Below are 20294 nucleotides of genomic sequence, written 5' to 3' on the forward strand. Positions count from 1 at the left end.
TGAAAAGATGTTAAGAGATAACAAGTGCTTTTTCAAGCAAGAAGGGAATGTTTGGAAACAGAGGGAAAGTCTCTTCTGCTGTAAACACCCCATCCTGGAGGGAGCAAGGTTTTGGAGACAGATAAATGGAAAATAGATATAGAAGAAACTACAGCATGCATAAGCCATGGAGAGGAAGGCCTGAGATCAGACTCCAGGTGAGACACTCAGCAACGCAGATAACAGCAGCAGCAGGGAGCAGACACTGACACTCAGAGCAGTAGATGCCTGCTTCCCTCTTTGATACAAGTTACTGAGTTTCTATTTTTTACCCTCTTCCCACAACTATGAAAGATGCCTCCCTCCCCTTAGTGCCTTGGGCTTACCGTCCAATGGCAGGGAGGCTGCTGTGCCATTCAGCAAGGAGCTCTTCCAGCGGTGGTAGTGCACCAGACCAATGTAGCCATCGGAAAGGGCCTTGAAGCGCTTGTCTGTCCTTGTCTCAATCCCCTGTGCTGGAGGCTGCCTCTGGTTCTGGATGTCCTCTATCATCTGTGCATTGGAGTGTTACTCTTTCATATTATATTAGTCATGTAATCTCTTTACACCAGCAACTTGCAAGTCAATACTTCTGTTTGTATGTCTTAAAAAGGCCTGACATGTAATAACCTGCAATAGTCCATCAGCATCTCTGTCTGTTGCTTCTGCAAGATCTTGTGATAAAATGTCATGAAACACTGATGTCTCTAACTTCATACCATGAAGAATGGACCTGAATTTTTTTCTGTCATCCACAGACAGACTTGGGACATTTCTGGTGATGACGTCCGTCACCTGTAAGCAAGGGATTGATGTGAGAGGAATACAAATAACATCATTCTTTCCTTAAATATACAAGACTTCAATAGCCAGGGTGTGGAAGACTATAGTTTGTGCTATTGTTGCTATATACAGAATAACAAACTGTATTGTGGGTACTGCTCTTATCACTGCTCCTATTGGTGTATGCTAGGGCTCCCCAACTTCCTGTTTCTTGTTTGTTTTATATGTAAATTACTTAATCAGATTGATAAATCACCCATGGGGAGGGTTATATGTGTCTGTCCTCATGGACATCATCATCTCGTCAATTTCTAAACATTCTATTATTAAAAAATTTTAAATTCTAAGCAGGTTTTGAAGTACCCATGAAATGAAGATTAACATAGTTAAAACTCAGTTTTTTTGTAGTGAATGGTGACAATGATGATAAGCAGCCAGTTATGGTGGACAATGTAGCAGTTGTATCCTGTGTATATCTAGATAGTCCACTGTGTATGTCTAGGTAGTCCATTCACAGCTGATGGGTCTGCTTCCACGGCAATTAAGATTCATGCAGAAAACAAAATGTGTAATACTCTAAAATTTGTTACTTTTGTTAACAAGAAAAATGATGCTCCTTTCTATGTCAAAATAAGGCATTTCAAGCTGCTCTCATGGCAACCTTGCTTTATGGCTGAGTCATGCCTAAGAGACTTAAAACCAATACCTGTGGTGTGTCAAACAGGTGTTAAGGGTGAGGAAGCCCACCTGTAATGACCTTTGTTTATTATAATTAGGATTACCCACATTACATGCGATGGTCATCAGTAAACGGCATAGATTCTTTTCACTCATGTGGAGCAAAATATCATACCTTAAGGGTGTTCCATTAGCCCACACCATACGCACCATCTTAAGTTATAATTACCACGTTGCTCATCTCCTAAGGGACTTACTGCACAATGATATTAGTGAAGTACAAATTGTTCTTGACAACCATAGACAAAAGTGTTAAACTCTCATTCATCGAGACTTCAACTTTACTGTACCTTAAATCCTAATACAAATGAAAAAGAATATAAAAGAGGCACATCATGTATCCTGGGCCAGAACATGAGTGAGCAGCCACTTCTTTGCTGTGGAAGGTGGTGGAATAGGTGTGGGAGGGCCATTTGCCTTTGGACTAGTGCCTGTGTGAATGTGGAGAAATCCAATCTGAAAGGCACGTCATCGAACAGTGTTCAAAATCAGCTGTGCTCAGGCAACAATATGGGATCACCACAATGGAAACTTTACTTGCTAAAAGGGATGATTATGAGATGAGTGGTCTTATTTATAGTATTCTTTCTTTGTATGTTTAGATTATAATGAACTGTTACTGTTCTGTGTATAACTTAAAGTACATATATTATGTTGGACCATATAACTGATGTATACGATAATCCCTCAACTATCATGGGTGTTACATTCCAAAACCCCATCATAGGCGAAAATCTGCGAAGTAAGAACAGTACTGTACTTGCATTTTTTTTCATTATTTTTATAATTTGTATATATATTTCATTTTTATTATTATTATTATTATAGATTTAAGTTTTTATAAACTCTCCATTATATTTCTTTTCCTTCTTGATGTAGGGAACACTAGATTCATTGATGCTGTAATGGTGGCCTACATTTGCATATCTTCTCCCTTCTTTAAGCATGTCAAGGATTCTCACCTTCTCTGCTATAGTAAGCATCTTCCTGTGGCACTTGGGTTCACTGCCAAAGCCTTGGAAGGTACAGAATGTTTGGACATCGTAGGGCTTGAAACAAGATCACACAACAGAAACTAGCCACACCCTACACCTCCTGAGTTTCGTTTTCCATACAGTATGTGCAATTCTTTGTTTACTCTTCTACGATACACTACATATTTTCTTTTAATATATTTTAATTAATGAGTTATATAGCCCAGTACTGTACTGTATTTTTATATTCATTTACTAATTTAAAAATTTTTTGGTCTAGAAAATGCTTATTTCATCAGAGAAATAATTAAAACCTCAAAAATATAAATACCTATCGGCTGCAGAAACCCATGATATAAATTTGCACATATTAGCCAGAAAAATCCAGAATGTACTGAAGGCAAGATAGGTGAGCCCATGATAGTTGATGGATTACTGTGTTAAGTTGCAATTTATGATACATCGATACATCCCTACAATAAAACCTCTGTATCACCTCTGTTATGCGCTCAGCACACAAGAATGGGTTTTTGGCACAGAAGCGGTAGTCATTCCAAGGAGAATCAGAAAAATAACTCCTCAGGCTTACTAACGATTTATAAAATATAAAGAACCTATGAATCATTATTTCAACTACACTGTTGTGTAATAACTACCCTAAAGAATAAATAATGTAAGAAAATAAGGTGACTGCAAAAGGTCACTAGACTAATACAAGAAAAGGCATGAGTTATATATCCACACACTTCAGTTAAGACAGCTTGTGCCACCCTGAAAGAGAGGAATACACACAAGTACATCCACAACAGAGAATCTACAGGTAAAACAGGACACACACCCGCAACAGGAACTCCAGGGGAAGATGTGGTGCTGTGTGGGTGATGACACACGGCAGGAACCTGAAGGCATTGTCCCACCGGTGCTCGTGGATGGCAGTGTGAAGCAGCTCCAGTGACCACCTGAAGTCATTGCTGTTGGTGAATTGTGAGGGCTGGACATAATTATGGTCAGCCACATCATCATCAGACTCAAAAAGGTCTGATCCACAATCTTCTCTCACCTGTAAGAGGTTCAGAATGTTACCCAGAGTAGGACCACAGAAAACCACACCACCTCTTGAAGTTGCCTGTATTCACTCCTTGACATCATGGATATAGCAGGGCACAATAACAAAAAGACTTATCACAATCACCAATAAATCGATAACGATGACCTTATCAGTGATAACCAGTAATTGATAAATGGTGAAAAATTTATCGCCCATTGAGGTGATAAAAGATAAATTGATAAAACCAAAATTTAACAATTGATGCAAGATGCCTCAACTGAAAATAACAGTAATACAAAACAAAGAAATACCTAGAATGAACAGAAATCTAGTTACTTTACATGTTCAGTGTGGCTGCCAGTGCAGATTGTTGTGACCCATTCCTGCATCAGATTTTAAGTTCCTTGTGTTAGACTATGACTTGGAAACAAACCAACCCCCAGCATTAGATGCAATTTGCATTAACTTCTTTGGTACAGCTAGTCAAAACACATGCCACACGTCATATCTGGGATTTCCACGCACGTGGCAAGCTTTAAGACTCCACCACTGATATTCACAAAACTAAACATAATTATAACATACTATGTATAAGAATAATAACATACTATTTAACCAATGATTCCATTGTGCCTTACACAGCAGGAGAGAGAGAGAGAGAGAGAGAGAGAGAGAGAGAGAGAGAGAGAGAGAGAGAGAGAGAGAGAGAGAGAGAGAGAGAGAGAGAGAGAGAGAGAGAGAGAGAGAGAGAGAGAGAGAGAGAGAGAGAGAGAGATGGCCAACTTGCATGTGTGTAGAAGTTGTCATCTGCTAAATTATACTATAATATTTTGGCAATGAGTGAAATAATAACAAATAGAAATATGTACCAGTATTATAATAATAGTACAAAAGCAAAACACGACTGTTGTCAAACATTTTGCTTTGTCACACTCTTTCCCACCACCCATCCCACCACTTTTCTTGTGAATGCTTGTGAGGAGGAAGGGAGAGAAAAGAGCAAGATACTACATAATGGAGGGTGAAGGGGAGATAACAGAGATATAGGGAGGAGCTGGTTGAAAAAGAAATATATAAAAAATGTTCATCATTATTTATACAATGATATTCATCATTATTTATACAATATTTATACAATATTCATACAATGAAACAGAGATGTACTGTTGGTGCAAGACTGAAATAGTTTCACATGAAACACACACACACACACACACACACTCAAATGACCATGACGCAGTATGCTTGTCTCTCACATATGTTATCAGAGATGAAATAATGCGTATACTGTGTCATCATGTCAAAGAGGTTAAAACATTATATGTTAGTGATGACACCACTGCTGTGAATTGGGACTAGTTTCAACTTTTCTTAGGCATTTGTGCTTCTTTAAAGCTTTTGCACATGCAGACACAAAATATATAAAGCGAAGCATCTCATTGATAAAAAACTTGAAAATTGTTCAAACAGTGTAATGCTGATAGATATATATGGAACTATGAGAAGCACTGTGGGAAAGATGACAGATGGCAACATTTAGGTGCTATAGACACAACAACTGTCAGAGTGATGACACCTCTGCTTGATGTGAGTATGACATTGTACAGTGACAATTTATATACTTCAGAGGACTTGTTGTCACAAAAGACACATCTTTGTGGCACAGGTCATTCTTCTTGGGCAGGACTTTCAAATAAGGTTGCAAAAGGACAAATAAATAAAGGGGAAATAATCTAAATGCAAAATGATAAAAGGGTCAAAGTGTTTCATTGAAAAGATAAGAGGAGTGTTATCACATTGTCCTCTACCCCAGAATATAATGACATGTTAATACCAACTAGTAAAACATCAAGATATGGAGATCAAATTGTAAAACCAAAAAGTTTTGTAGACCACAACAAAACTAAGAAAAGGCTAGGTGCTTCAGACCAGATGTCAGGCTACTACACAGCCTGAAAAAATAAATAAATAAATAAAAAATAAATAAATAAATAAATAAAATAAATAAAAATAAAATAAATAAACAAACAAATAAATAAAAATAAATAAATAAATAGTATGTGAAAATTGCAGTAAAGTTGCTTACTGTTACTTCAGTACTAAAGGTTTAGACAATCTGTAACAAGTACTTTTCTCATAAGCCACTCTCATTACTGTGTTTTCAAGAGTCTCATACTGTCACTCATAACTGACTCTATTGAAAACTTACAGCCAGGCAGAAGGCAGCAAGTACTGGGGAATCCCCAAGAGGGCAACATTATCTAGAAGCAGATAAAGTGCCAAAATGAATATTAACAAAGAGATGCGTCAGCTGCTACAGAATGACACCAATACATCAATATAATTTCAACTATGAATTTAATGGTAACATCTACAAATGAGTTCTTTAACAATTCAAGCACTTGGTGTTTGTACAATAATTTGAGTATTCTACATATTTCATTGACATTGCTTTGTAACAAAAGTATATGATCACTGAACTACAACCCACTGGTGGGTCACATTGCAAACCTGGCTAGTATACCAGGACCCACCAGTGGGTCCTGCCATACTGAGTGTGTCAAGCCTACCAGGACCCACCAGTGGGTCCTGCCATACTGAGTGTGTCAAGCCTAACAGTTACTCAGGACCAACCAGTGGGTTGTGCTGTACTGAGTGTGTCAAGCCTAACAGTTACTCAGGACCAACCAGTGATACTGACCACCAGCTGTACTGTGTCAAGCCTAACAGTTACTCAGGACCCAACAGTGGGTCCTGCCATATTGACTATGTCAAGCCTAACAGTCACTTAGGACCCACCAGTGGGTCGTGCTGTACTGAGCATGTCAAGCCTAAGTTACTCAGGACCCACCAGTGCTGTACTGAGTGTGTCAAACCTAACAGTTACTCAGGACCCACCAGTGAGTCCTGCCATACTGAGTGTGTCAAGCCTAACAGTTACTCAGGACCCACCAGTGGGTTGTGCCATACTGAGTGTGTCAAACCTAACAATTACTCAGGACACTGTTCTGTTGTTCCCTTCACTCAAATATGTAGTTAATTTTGGAGTTATATCATGGCCTCTGGGCACTGATGATATGCTGGCTATTCTTCCTATGTATTTTGTCATAGAATGCTTTAGAATGATTAGTAGTGGTAAAAAATCATCAAAAACTATTTACCAAGACTGGGACCACTGAAAAAGTAGTTGCTTCCTGAGGCACCCTGGTCATGGCAGGCACTGTGGAGCCACAGGGAGGATTTCTTGCACACTTATCACTTGATTCATCATTGCTGCTGCTGTCTGTGGGCAGGACATAATCACAGCCATCATCATCATCATCAGACTTAAAAAGGTCTGATCCATAGTCTTCTCCCACCTGTAAGAGGTTCAAAAGGTTACCCAGAGTAAGACCACAGCAAACCACACCACCTCTCTAAGTTTCCTGTATTCACTCCCTGACGTATGGACAGAGCTGGGCACGGTAACGAAAAGATTTATCACGATAACCAACATACCGATAACAATAACCTTAACAATAACCTTGCCAGCAATAACTGATGATCAGTTACTGGTGATAAATTTATTGCCCGATGAGATGATAACAGATAAATCGATAAATCCAAAACTCCAATACTAATAATAATGATATTGATATTTTAAATAATAAAATCAATAAATCCAAATCTATATTTTTTATCTTTACCTTAAAAAAAAAAAATCTTAGAATAAAAAATAAAACTCAATGTTTATCCTCTCTTCACTAATGTAAAGTACTCCTTTAAGTACAGTAACTACTTTTTTTGTAGGGTCACCAGCCAAGGGAGAAGAGAGAGAGAGAGAGAGAGAGAGAGAGAGAGAGAGAGAGAGAGAGAGAGAGAGAGAGAGAGAGAGAGAAGAGAAAGAGAAAGAGAGAGAGAGAGAGAGAGAGAGAGAGAGAGAGAGAGAGAGATGCTGGTCCCCAAATATGGTTTGATTTTGAAAGTCTAAAACTTCAACATGCTCATATTCCAAAAACTAAAATTATCAATTGTTGCTAGTTTGAAGCAAAAGTATCGGCGATAACAAAGAATCGATAATGCAGGAAAGATAATTATCAGATAACTGCTAACTCCCACCTATGGTTATGGACTTATGGAAAGATAATTATCAGATAACTGCTAACTCCCACCTATGGTTATGGACTTATATGGTGGGAGGCAGGCAAATAGGTACAGGTTCCTCCTTGAAACACTGCTGCACTGGAGGGTTCTGGTTCTTGAGGGGCAGTTTGAAGGAAGGTGAGACTAGGCACACTTTCTTCCTGTTCTTGCTTCTTCTAAGTGGGTGCATGTTTCTGGGTCAGACAATTTGGTTTTCAATTACTTTCCAGGTATGTATAATTCAATATCTCGCTATTCTTCTTTCTACTGGGTATAACTTGCATTTTCTGTCTTGCCAAGCAATTAATTTTCTTCTTTGTTCGTCTTGTTCCTCAGATATTCTTATACAGAAGGTGAATGTTTTTTGCACTCCCTCTGTGTCAATGTGTTTTGTTTGTGAAGGGCCAAGAATTGGGAGCAGTAGTCAGTGTGAGGTAAGGTTACTCATTTCCACAGAGTGATCATGGCTGTGTTGCCTCTTGTGCTAAATGTTCTCAGTATATACCCCATTAATTGTCTGCACTTTGCAGCTATTTTTCTGTGTGACAGTAAAGGAGGCATCTTAAGTCTGACTTGTGTTTTGTTTTCTGCTTGTGCCATTTGGTCCTTCTTAAGAGGTGTTGAAAGTGTTGTTACTGCAAAACTTATTGACCTTATTGACCTCAAATTCTTCTTCATTTAGTTTCACATTATTCACTTCTGTCCAGATTTTCTCAGTCTTCTTGTAACTTTGACATGTCATCTCTGTGATGTGTGAGGCTGAAAATTTGGATGTCATCCGTAAAAGACAGGAGTGAGCTTCATATGTCTGTGTTGGTCATTAATCATAACAAAGAGGATTGGTCCCATAACACTACCTTGGGGGACTCCACTTGTTATAGTGTATCCTTCTTGATGCTGCTCCTTGCACATGTTACTTGATACCTTCCTATTAGAAAGGATTGGATCTACCATCTTATTTTGCCCTTCATTCCATGTTGAGACAGTTTTTGCAGGAGGATCTGGTGGTGTAAGTCGTCACATGCCTTGGCAAAGTCAAGGTGGACTGCATCTACTCGTCATATGGCTTGGCAAAGTCAAGGTGGACTGCATCCATAGTTTCATCTCTTCCCAAGGATTCCAGTATAAATTTGTGAGTGTATCACTCAGTTAAGCAAGATCTCTTGCTTCTAAAACCTTGTTGGAAGTCATTTTGTGGGCCTAACTTGGCAGTGGACTGAGGGGTAAAATTATAATAATCTTACTGGTAAATGCAAATTAAGGAACTATATTATTACAATGAAATTGTTAAATTTCTAATAAAGCAAAGGTGTTCTCAAAGCTGAGTCATTATTATTTTGTATTTGATAGAATTTTTTTTGCTGCTAGGACTGAGTGATGCAAGTCTTTTTTTTTTTTTTTTTAATAATTCAGATTCCTAATATAATTTAGAAATATATAATTTGTAACAGCCTGCTATGTCCACCCCTAAATTCTAGCTATGGCCCCCGGGTTAAGAACCACTTGGTTAGAGGGTTAGTTAGGTTAAGTTTAACTAAGAATGTATCAATCGTCGTATTTTTAAACGAAAAAACGCCCTGAAAAATTCCCTGTGATTCGGGAAATTTCTAGGGAACTTTCCTAAACAGGAAATTCTTGTCGAGGCTTTGCGACGGTCAATGGTAGAAGTGAGTTTGTAGCGATTCTGAAATAACAGCATGAAATTTAATACACCGATATTGACTAAAATAAATGCAGAAAAGTACAAATCCTGGCATTCTCATCTTTACAGCACCATTCTTCAGCAATAGTGTACCTGCTTCGGCCAGCACCGCCACTCCCAGTGCTGCCTTGTGCAGGAGGTGAAGCAAACCACCAGCACACTACCGCTGCCAGAGGGAAACACGTCATGCGTGTTTTCTAGTCTATCACTGTTTATGCCTTCCCTACTAGCGAGTGGCGATGACACGTTGCAAACGCCACAGAGAAGGCAACTACGCAGAAACCAGCATCAGTCTGCCACTGCCAGGCCAGGCAGTAATGGCCGGTGAGCCGGTGACTGTGAGACACATATCAAACCTGTATTACCTACGAACCTTGACACTTGCTCCAGGCACACCAGTGCCATCACCACCACTCCTTACATTTGAAGCTTCTCTTTCCTCTCTAGATCGCCTCCTGGCAGGTATTTCGCTCATTTTGTGGTGAACACGTGCCGCTACCACAGACCACAGCCACGCCAAACTGATAATCTTGATTTTGATTGTAGAGGAGAGTAATGGAGAATGTACTTATTTCTTTAGCAAATCGCTCAAGTTCTTATCCTTTTGTGCCTGTTTTATTTCCTAAATTACATATTAAAATTGTTTAATAGTACAACGATACTTTGTAAGCTATATCAGTAATATGGTAAGATTTAAGAAGAATATGGATGGCAGCGTGAACTCACTTCACTAAGTGATGAAAACTTAATTATCTGTCACCCTTATGTCATTTGCCATCCTTCCTTGGTCAAACTCCCGTAATAATAATGACATACGCATAGGGTATATGGAATTTGTCACCTAAGACAAATACAGGATAATACTGAAATAGCATTACCGTTTCCATCATAATGTAGTCCGTAAAGCAATCCATGATCATGGTAATAAAGTTTTATTGCGCTGAGGTAGATATCAAGTCCATGATGTCACAGAAGAGCCATTCAGTCAATGCTAGGTGTTGCAAGACTTTCGCTACTGAGTTGACTAAATTGGCTTCCATTACTGATCATGAATTTCATGTTTACTATTCACTATTTAAAGTGTGGTTTTGTAAATATCCAGTCAGCTGGCAATAAGACTACTCAAATAAGAGAAATATTAAATGAACAATCACTTGATATCCCATGGCTGTTTCAGAGATTTGGTGGAATGAGTATGATACGTCTCCTAGCCACGACTCGGCCATAAAGCAAGGTTGACATGAGAGTAGCCTGAAACACCTTATTTTGACATAGGAAGGAGCATCATTATTCTTATTAACAAAAAACTCAGATGCCTCTTCCTCATCTGGGACACCCGGCACCACTGTTTCCCTTTCCTTATGATCAATTTGCTTGACGAACGACTGCTGCTTCATGATTATTTCAGTCTGCTTGTTTACTTTTTTGTTACATTTCCGACAACTTCTTGTCTGCAGCTGTTTCATAATTTGTTATAATTTGCCTTAGGTCTGCTAATTCATTGGCAGTGCTTAACGGGAGATCTTTTAATCAGGCTGCTGCTTCAGAATCACTGCTTTCATTAGACAATATAGTTTCAATCAACTCATCCCGCTATATCTGTAATTCAGTTTTCTTGGAGCAGACCCAGGCGTGTCTGACTCAGACTAGAGCTGACCGCGCGCGCGCACACACACACACACACACACACACACACTGACACTTTACAGTCTTATATCTGATTGGCAGTATGGGTTCCGTGGTGGCTGCTCTCATAATGATCTTCTGGCCTTCCTTACAGAGTCTTGATCATCCTCTTTTAGAGATTTTAATGTCTTTTTACAGACATCCAACACTTCAGGAACCAAACAACTTACAGGAGGATGCCACAGAATGCCTGACTTCTGATCACTAATATTTTTGATTGGGGCAGAGCAAACTGCCCCAATAACTGCTTCAATAACTCAGTCCCTCCTCTTATCAACTTGACACAACCTCCCAGTAACTATCCTCTCTTCATTGACACTCAACTGTCTCCCTCTTCTACAATGAACATCCTTGGTCTCTTCTTACTAATAATCTGAACTGGAACCTTCATATTTTATCTCTACCTAAAACAGTTTCTCTAAAGTTAGGCATTCTGACCTGTCTCTGCCAGTTTTTCTCCTTCCTTTCCTCAACCATTTGTTCCTTTTTCTGGTAGACTCTGGAACTCCCTACCTGCTTCTATATTTTCCCCTTCCAGCGACTTGAATATTGTTGAGGGGAAGGTTTCAAGATAGCTATCCTCCAATTTTGTAATATCCTTTTGACTTTTTTTTTTTGGAACCGACACCTCAGTGATTTCTTTTTTTTCTTTTTTTCGTTGCCCTTGGCCAGTGACCTTCACTAAGCTGTTTTCCTTCCTTGAACTGATTTCTCACCAAGTTCACAATATACGTGTTGCTTCCTTGTCTTCAGATGCATGCAACAGCATTTCAATTCATTATGACCATTGAAGTGTTGCGTATTTAAGGAAAGAAAGAAGTTAATTGCATTCCTTTCACATTGATCCCTGGTTTACTGGTGACGGACGTCATCACCAGAAATGTTCCGAGTCTGTCTAGAATGACAGAAAAAAATTCAAGTCCATTCTTTATGGTATGAAGCTAAAGACATTAATGTTTCTTGACATTTCATTACAAGATCTCGCAGAAGCAACGGACAGAGATGCTGATGAACTGTTGCAGGTTAGTACATGTCAGGCCTTAAGACATACACAACTAATGACTTGTAAGTTGCTGGTGTAAAGAGATTACATGACAAATATAATATGAAAGAGTAACACTTGCCAATGCACAGATGATAGAGGACATCCAGAACCAGAGGCAGCCTCCGGCACAGGGAACTGGAACCTGGACAGACAAGCGCCTCAAGGCCCTGTCCGATGGCTACGTTGGTCTGGTGCACTACCACCGCTGGAAGAGCTCCTTGCTGAATGCCACATCAGCCTCCTCACCTCCCAGATGGAGGCATCTCTCATAGTTGTGGGAAGAAGGAAAAAAATAAGAAACTCAGTGATTTGTATCAATGAGGAAAGCAGGATCACTGCACACACACGCAGCCGAGGAGTCACTTCCCTGGGTATGGAGTGTTATTTATTTATTTTTATTTATTTTCATTTTTTTTATTTAGGAGGGACACTGGCCAAGGGCAACAAAAATCCAATAAAAAAAAAATGCCCACTGAAATGCCAGTCCCATAAAAGTGTCAAAGCAGTAGTCAAAAATTGATGGATAAGTGTCTTGAAACCTCCCTCTTGAAAGAATTCAAGTCATAGGAAGGTGGAAATACAGAAGCAGACAGGGAGTTCCAGAGTTTACCAGAGAAAGGGATGAATGATTGAGAATACTGGTTAACTCTTGCGTTAGAGAGGTGGACAGAACAGGGGTAAGAGAAAGAAGAAAATCTTGTGCAGCGAGGCCGCGGGAGGAGGGGAGGCATGCAGTTAGCAAGATCAGAAGAGCAGTTAGCGTGAAAATAGCGGTAGAAGACAGCTAGAGATACAACATTGCTGCGGTGAGAGAGAGGCTGAAGACAGTCAGTTAAAGGAGAGGAGTTGATGAGACGAAAAGCTTTTGATTCCACCCTGTCTAGAAGAGTAATATGAGTGGAAACCCCCCAGACATGTGAAACATACTCCATACATGGATGGATAAGGCCCTTGTACACCCTTGTACAGAGTTAGCAGCTGGGGGGGTGAGAAACAACTGGCGAAGACGTCTCAGAACACCTAACTTCATAGAAGCTGTTTTAGCTAGAGATGAGATGTGAAATTTCCAGTTCAGATTATAAGTATAGAACAGACCGAGGATGTGCAGTGTAGAAGAGGGGGACAGTTGAGTGTCATTGAAGAAGAGGGGTTAGTTGTCTGGAAGGTTATGTCGAGCTGACAGATGGAGGAATTGAGTTTTTGAGGCACTGAACAATACCAAGTTTGCTCTGCCCCAATCAGAAATTTTAGAAAGATCAGAAGTCGGGCGTTCTGCGGCTTCCCTGCGTGAAATATTTACCTCCTGAAGGGTTGGACGTCTATGAAAAGATGTGGAAAAGTGCAGGGTGGTATCATCAGCGTAGGAGTGGATAGGACAAGAAGTTTGGTTTAGAAGATCATTAATGAATAATAAGAAGAGAGTGGGTGACAGGACAGGACCCTGAGGAACACCACTGTTAATAGATTTAGGAGAAGAACAGTGACCGTCTACCACAACCACAGCAGCAATAGAACGGTCAGAAAGGAAACTTGAGATGAAGTTACAGAGAGAAGGATAGAAGCCGTAGGAGGGTAGTTTGGAAATCAAAGCTTTATACCAGACTCTATCAAAAGCTTTTGATATGTCCAAGGCAACAGCAAAAGTTTCACCAAAATCTCTAAAAGAGGATGACCAAAACTAAGTAAGGAAAGCCAGAAGATCACCAGTAGAGCGGCCTTGACGGAACCAATACTAGCGATCAGGTAGAAGGTTGTGAAGTGATAGATGTTTAAGAATCTTCCTGTTGAGGATAGATTCAAAATTTTTAGATAGGCAGGAGATTAAAGCAATAGGACGGTAGTTTGAGGGATTAGAACGGTCACCCTTTTTAGGAACAGGCTGAATGTAGGCAAACTTCCAGCAAGAAGGAAAGGTAGATGTTGACAGACAGAGCTGAAAAGTTTGACCAGGCAAGGTGCAAGCAAGGAGGCACAGTTTCGGAGAACAATAGGAGGGACCCCATCAGGTCCATAAGCCTTCCGAGGGTTTAGGCCAGCAAGGGCATGGAAAACATCATTGCGAAGAATTTTAATACGTGGCATGAAGTAGTCAGAGGGTGGAGGAGAGGGAGGAACAAGCCCGTAATCGTCCAAGATAGAGCTTTAGCAAAGGTTTGAGCAAAGAGTTCAGCTTTAGATATAGATGTGATAGCAGTGGTGCAATCTGGTTGAAATAAAGGAGGGAAGGAAGAAGAAGCAAAGTTATTGGAGATATTTTTGGCTAGATGCCATAAGTCACGAGGGGAGTTAGATCTTGAAAGGTTTTGACACTTTCTGTTAATGAAGAAGTTTTTGGCTAGTTGGAAAACAGACTTGGCATGGTTCCGGGCAGAAATATAAAGTGCATGAGATTCTGGTGATGGAAGGCTTAAGTACCTTTTGTGGGCCACCTCTCTATCATGTACAGCACGAGAACAAGCTGTGTTAAATCAAGGTTTGGAAGGTTTAGGTCGAGAAAAAGTGAGGAATGTACGCCTCCATGTCAGACACTATCACCTTTGTTATGTGCTCAGCACACAAAGACGGGTCTCTGACACGGAAGCAGTGGTCATTCCAAGGAAAATCAGCAAAATACCTCCTCAGGTCCCCCCAACTAGCAGAGGGAAAACGCCAGAGGCACCTTCGCTTAGGGGAATCCTGAGGAGGGATTGGAGCGATAGGACAAGATACAGATATGAGATTATGATCGGAGGAGCCCAACGGAGAAGAAAGGGTGACAGCATAAGCAGAAGGATTAGAGGTCAGGAAAAGGTCAAGAATGTTGGGCGTATCTCCAAGACGGTCAGGGATACGAGTAGGGTGTTGCACCAATTGCTCTAGGTCGTAGAGGATAGCAAAGTTGAGGGCTAGTTCACCAGGATGGTCAGTGAAGGAAGAGAAAAGCCAAAGCTGGTGGTGAACATTGAAGTCTCCAAGAATGGAGATCTCTGCAAAAGGGAATAGGGTCAGAATGTGCTCCACTTTGGAAGTTAAGTAGTCAAAGAATTTCTTATAGTCAGAGGAGTTAGGAGAGAGGTATACAGCACTGATAAATTTAGTTTGAGAGTGACTCTTTAGTCGTAGCCAGATGGTGGAAAACTCAGAAGATTCAAGAGCGTGGGCACGAGAGCAGGTTAAATCATTGCGCACATAAACGCATCATCCAGCTTTGGATCGAAAATGAGGATAGAGAAAGTAGGAGGGAACAGAAAAGGGGCTACTGTCAGTTGCCTCAGACACCTGAGTTTCAGTGAGGAAAAGAAGATGAGGTTTAGAAGAGGAGAGGTGGTGTTCTACAGATTGAAAATTAGATCTTAGACCGCGAATGTTGCAGAAGTTAATGAAGAAAAAGTTGAGGGGGTTGTCAAGACACTTAGGATCGTCGACAGCAAGGCAGTCCGACGGGGATATTTATGGTCCCCTCCCCAGATGGGGACTCCGAGGCTGGTGTAGGAGTCGCCATGATAATTTTGAAGTTTTTGAGTGAAGGGTGTGTGTGTTATTAGGTGCTTGTAGTTTTGTGTGGAGGAAGAGAGTTGTCTTTAGAGGGCAGGCTGTGACTGCCCCCTTGTGTTGTGAGACACAAAGGGAAACGTTCAGTGAGGTCACAGCTGGGTTTAATGATAAGTTTACAGCACCCCCTGAACAGTGCTTTAGACCTCAATGGGAGTAATTATCGTTTCGGCAGGTGTCTACTGCCGAAACACAACTACCCTCTCTGGTAGACTACTGTCGAGACTCCTATTCTATACAAGTAGACCAGGGTGTACAGCCAGTAATGACTCACTTATCCCCTTAACCCTCATCGCTCTGACAGGATCGCTGGATCCCGCCTTGCAATCGTCGCCATAGTAATACAGGTTATTACTGTAAGCGAGAGATCACCTGTCGAGAGTCTCAGTTCCCACCGATAATCGTGAATCATCGATCATCTGGCACTTGATGTGTTTACATGTCGTGAACTTAACCCAACCCCGGAAGTAAATAACAAGAACAAAGAACGTCGCAGGTGAAGAAAGCGCAATCAGTGGAAGAGAGAGTGTTTCGACCAGATCAAATTGAAGATACAAACACAACCACAGACTCAGGTGATGCCTTTCTCATGTTTTTTTTTTTTATGCTGAAGTGGTTGACACTAGTATTTGAAACAAACTCGTACTGCACTCAGAAAGGAAAAGTTGGAAATATTTTGAAAGATGAAATGCAAGTCTTTTTTGGAATTAACGTTATGATGGGCTACCATCGTCTACCATCACTACGCCATAACTGGATGAATGGAGATGATACAGGTGTCTGTGCAATTCGAAGGGCGATGACTTGCGACAGATTTCAGTACGTTCTCAGTAATTTACACGAGAATGACAATGCTAAATTAGACAGGAGAGACAAGATATATAAAGTGAGGCCACTTGTTGAAGCTCTGAATGAAAGATTTAGAGACGAAAGAGCACCCACTTCAGTGTAGATGAGTCAATGTTACATGCACTTCAAAGGCAGAAGCTGCCTGAAACAATACAACCCAATGAAGCCAATCAAATGGTGTTATAAACTATGGTGCCTAGGAGATAATGATAGTTACATCAACAAGGTGCAGGATCTTTGCCGGCCTCTTCTAGCCCCACCTTGCCCGAAACTCTATCAAATAGCTCCCCACCTCCCGTAACATCTGTTACGGTGCTACCGGCGACCAGCCGCCTATCCATCCTATGGCTGGGGATGAACAGCACAGAGGACTCCATCAAATTATTTCTTAAAAATTATAAGGAGTACCTGGAAAGGTATACGGCCCTGGCCAATGTCACCATCCTAAAGAATGTGAAAATGATTGCAGAAGTGCTGCAATATGGCCTAACCAATAGATCTGTGTCCCTCCTAACAGGCACTCTCATGTCACAAATATGAATATGCTACAAATGAAGATCCTCCCGGGTACCTGATCGTTAAAAAGGACATTTTCAGCGACTCGTACGCGAGGAAAATAACCTGCATCTGCAAAATAGTACTGGAATGCCTGAAGCAGGAAAAAGGGAACCTTAAAATCTCTCCCCAGCACTACGATATGGCAGCAAGAAATCTGCAGGAGCTTCAGGGTAAGTATCTGTCTGATCTTTAACGAGCATACAAGGTGTGCCAGAAAAGTTCCAAGACTGGTGTCACAAAAGATTTATTTCAAATCGAAACTACAAACTACAAGTTTTCCCTTTTAAAGTAATCCCCCTAGAATATATAACTGTGATCTCAGCTCTCTGCAGCCATTGAACTTTTTTCCACATGCATAACCTCTGTTTCAGATCATCAAGCAATGAGGACAGAGCAACGAACAAACTTGAAGTTTCTGGTTCGGTTGGGGAAAACTGCGTCAGAAGCACTGGGATTGCTGCAGGAAGGGTACGTAGATGAGACGATGTCACGCTCACGTGTTTTTGAGTGGTGCAAGAGGTTTAAAGAGGAACGTGAGAACGTGGAAGACGACCCCAGGAGCAGAAGGCCTTCAACGACCAGGACTGAGACCAACGTTGAGCGCGTCAAACAGATGGTGCGTAGCGATCGTCGGCTGACTGTTCGACTGATCGCAAATGATCTGGGCATGAATCGGGACAACGTCTGGAAGATTATCACTGAAGATTTAGACATGCGGAAAGTCTGCGCAAAGACAGTGCCAAAACTGGTGAACGATGACCAGAAGGATTGACGCATGCAAGTGTGTCAGGACATCCTCAAGCGTCTCGAAACCGAACCAGACTTGCTAGGGAGAGTCATCACCGGTGATAAGTCATGGATCTTTGAGTACGACCAAAAGACCAAACGCCAGAGCGACAGTGGAAGAGTCCGATGTCGCCAAGGCCTAAGAAAGCAAGACAATCAAAGTCTAAAGTCATGTTGATTGTATTCTTCGATTTGTGGGGTATTGTCCACTGCGAGTTCTTGCCATAGGGCCAGACAATCAACCAGCATGTCTACAGAGAGATACTGCGGCATTTGCTTCGTTCAGTGTGCGAGAAGAGGCAAGAGTTGTGGCAGGAAAACTCGTGGCTGCTTCACCATGACAACGCGCCTGCTCACAATGCCCTCAGCATCCGACAGTTCTTGGCCGAGAACATCGCCGTGCTGGAGCAACCTCCCTACTCACCTGACCAGGCTCCGTATGATTTTTTTTCTCTACCCCAAGCTCAAGGCGGTCATAAAGGGGACCCGTTTTGAAGACGTGGACATCAAAAAGGCTGTGACGACGGAGCTGTGGAGGATCCCGGATGATTCTTCCAGGAGTGCATGCAAGCATGGCAGAGAAGGATGGGAAAGTGCACTAGACTCCAGGGGGGATTACTTCGAAGGGGAAAACTTGTAGTTTGTAGTTTGGATTCAAAATAATCTTTTGTGACACCAGTCCTAGAACTTTCCTGACACACCTTGTGCCATGGCATACCATTTACCTTATTTAACACTTCCCTTTTCTTTCTCAGTCTGGTTTATTAAGAACAAGAAAAGGGAAGCATTCTTGAGCAAAGCAAGGAAGGAAAGAGATAACATCTCCCTGGGCATCATCCAAAAGCTACTGACACGAGAATATGTGCAGACCCAACTGGCGAGCACAAGAGATTGCCTAAATGACGAGAACCTTTGTCCTGCCAGTTTGTGCCTCGAAGGGACACACTGATATCAGGTTTTTTTTTTTTTTTCTGGTTTGTTCCCTCTGGCAGATGATGGAATTCTCCAAATTCTGCCTCTCTGAATTTGCGGAATGGCAACCGCAATTCAATGATGGAAGCAAAGCTATCAACAAGTTTGTTGTGAGAATCTTACGATACAAGACACAAGACGGCAGAAAAGGGGCCTTCTCTGTTCCTCGCCCCACATCATGGGAAAGCCTTGGCTTTCTACAGGTCACTGGCCATAAGCTGCTCATCTCCAGATTGCTACATCTTTCCCAGTAGCAGTAGTGCTCAGACAAGTGGATGCTGCGGAAAGATGACCTCTGGTTTGGGGAAAGCAGTACGACAGATTGCAGCGACAGCAGGAGTGAGTGAAAAGATAACCTCATGGATTCTGAGATACTCACAAATTACTGCACTCTGAAAAAAAAAAAAAAAAAAAAACAAGACCCAGCATGGCATCTTCAAGTAGTGGAACAGTGCTCCCACTACATACATACCGCAAGGCAGTACTACAAGTATTCCCCTAAGATCAGGCCAGGGATGCAAGTCATTGAGGGGCTGACTAACACATCCGTGAGACTGCACAGGCCCCAGAGGACTGGGCCTGAATAATTAATTTAAGGATGGTAATTCAGTTCATCTCTCCCTGTAAGTTTTTTGGTGTTATTATTATTATTATTATTATTATTATTATTATTATTATTATGATAATGAAGATGAAAGAAGAAATGGTCTTATATTTTGTTCTTTACCTATTCTCAAACTATTGTCATCTTTCCTACTTGTTTTAAGCCTCCTTTAGAATCGGATAAGGAAACTGTGCAGCCATATTCCAATGAGAAGCCAGAGAACGATCATCTGCAGAATAATGGAGTAGAGGACAGTGATGCAGTGTGACCCTATTAATTTGATCATCATGAAGGAGGTAGTCTTACATTTGTTCTTAATCTGTTCTCAAACCATGGGCCTCTCATTCTAGGCCTGTCGAGGCTCTTCAAATACAAGAAGACCTGGTGGTGCAGCAGCCAGTGGATGTTCTGCTGGTCAGCAGTGATGGTGAAATAGAGGATAATGAATCCGTCCAGCTCTCACTGTAAGCATATTGGTTTTATTATCATGAGTGAAGGAAATGGTCTCACAAAGCGAGTGCGTTTATTATTCATTGCATCCATTTATGCCATTTCAGAAGTGAGTTTAGCAGGCCAGTATCTGGACTACTGCCAGACGACCTCAGTGTGAGGACGAAGGTCTCCTCAAAGATGGATGGCAGGGTACAGGTCTCACTGCTGACAATACATACAACATATAAGATGTATGGTGATATCCTACAAACACTCAACGCTTGCAATAGAAGCAGGGACATCAAACAGTACATGAAGAGACCTTCCTTGTAAGGAAGGATTCTACATGCGAATAGTTCTCTGCGCAACAGCTACGCTACAAATGTAAGTAACTTAAGAAAATAAATATGCTAATAGACTAGTGGACTACATGCTGTATTGTTTTG

General features: G+C 41.2%; 1 protein-coding gene across 3 annotated transcripts in view; it reads right to left on the reverse strand.

The window, feature by feature from the left end:
- Window positions 1–248: 248 nt before the first annotated feature.
- LOC135091618 (uncharacterized) overlaps window positions 249–20294 on the reverse strand; it is a 30167-nt gene continuing 10121 nt past the window's right edge. Inside the window, exons 1-5 of one of the 3 annotated variants that reach the window (XM_063989383.1) lie at window positions 9807–9935; window positions 6723–6920; window positions 3352–3573; window positions 649–813; window positions 249–531 (exon numbers count right to left, since the gene is read on the reverse strand). In XM_063989383.1, coding sequence (XP_063845453.1) covers window positions 325–531; window positions 649–813; window positions 3352–3573; window positions 6723–6920; window positions 9807–9860 — 846 coding nt within the window. In that variant the 5' untranslated portion in view covers window positions 9861–9935 and the 3' untranslated portion in view covers window positions 249–324. Of the gene's footprint in view, window positions 532–648; window positions 814–3351; window positions 3574–6722; window positions 6921–9806; window positions 9936–12195; window positions 17559–20294 lie in introns of those variants that run through there. The other 2 variants (XM_063989385.1, XM_063989384.1) reach the window with 2 other exon arrangements.

The sequence above is a fragment of the Scylla paramamosain genome, chromosome 38 (assembly GCF_035594125.1).
Source record: "Scylla paramamosain isolate STU-SP2022 chromosome 38, ASM3559412v1, whole genome shotgun sequence".
Taxonomy (NCBI): domain Eukaryota; kingdom Metazoa; phylum Arthropoda; class Malacostraca; order Decapoda; family Portunidae; genus Scylla; species Scylla paramamosain.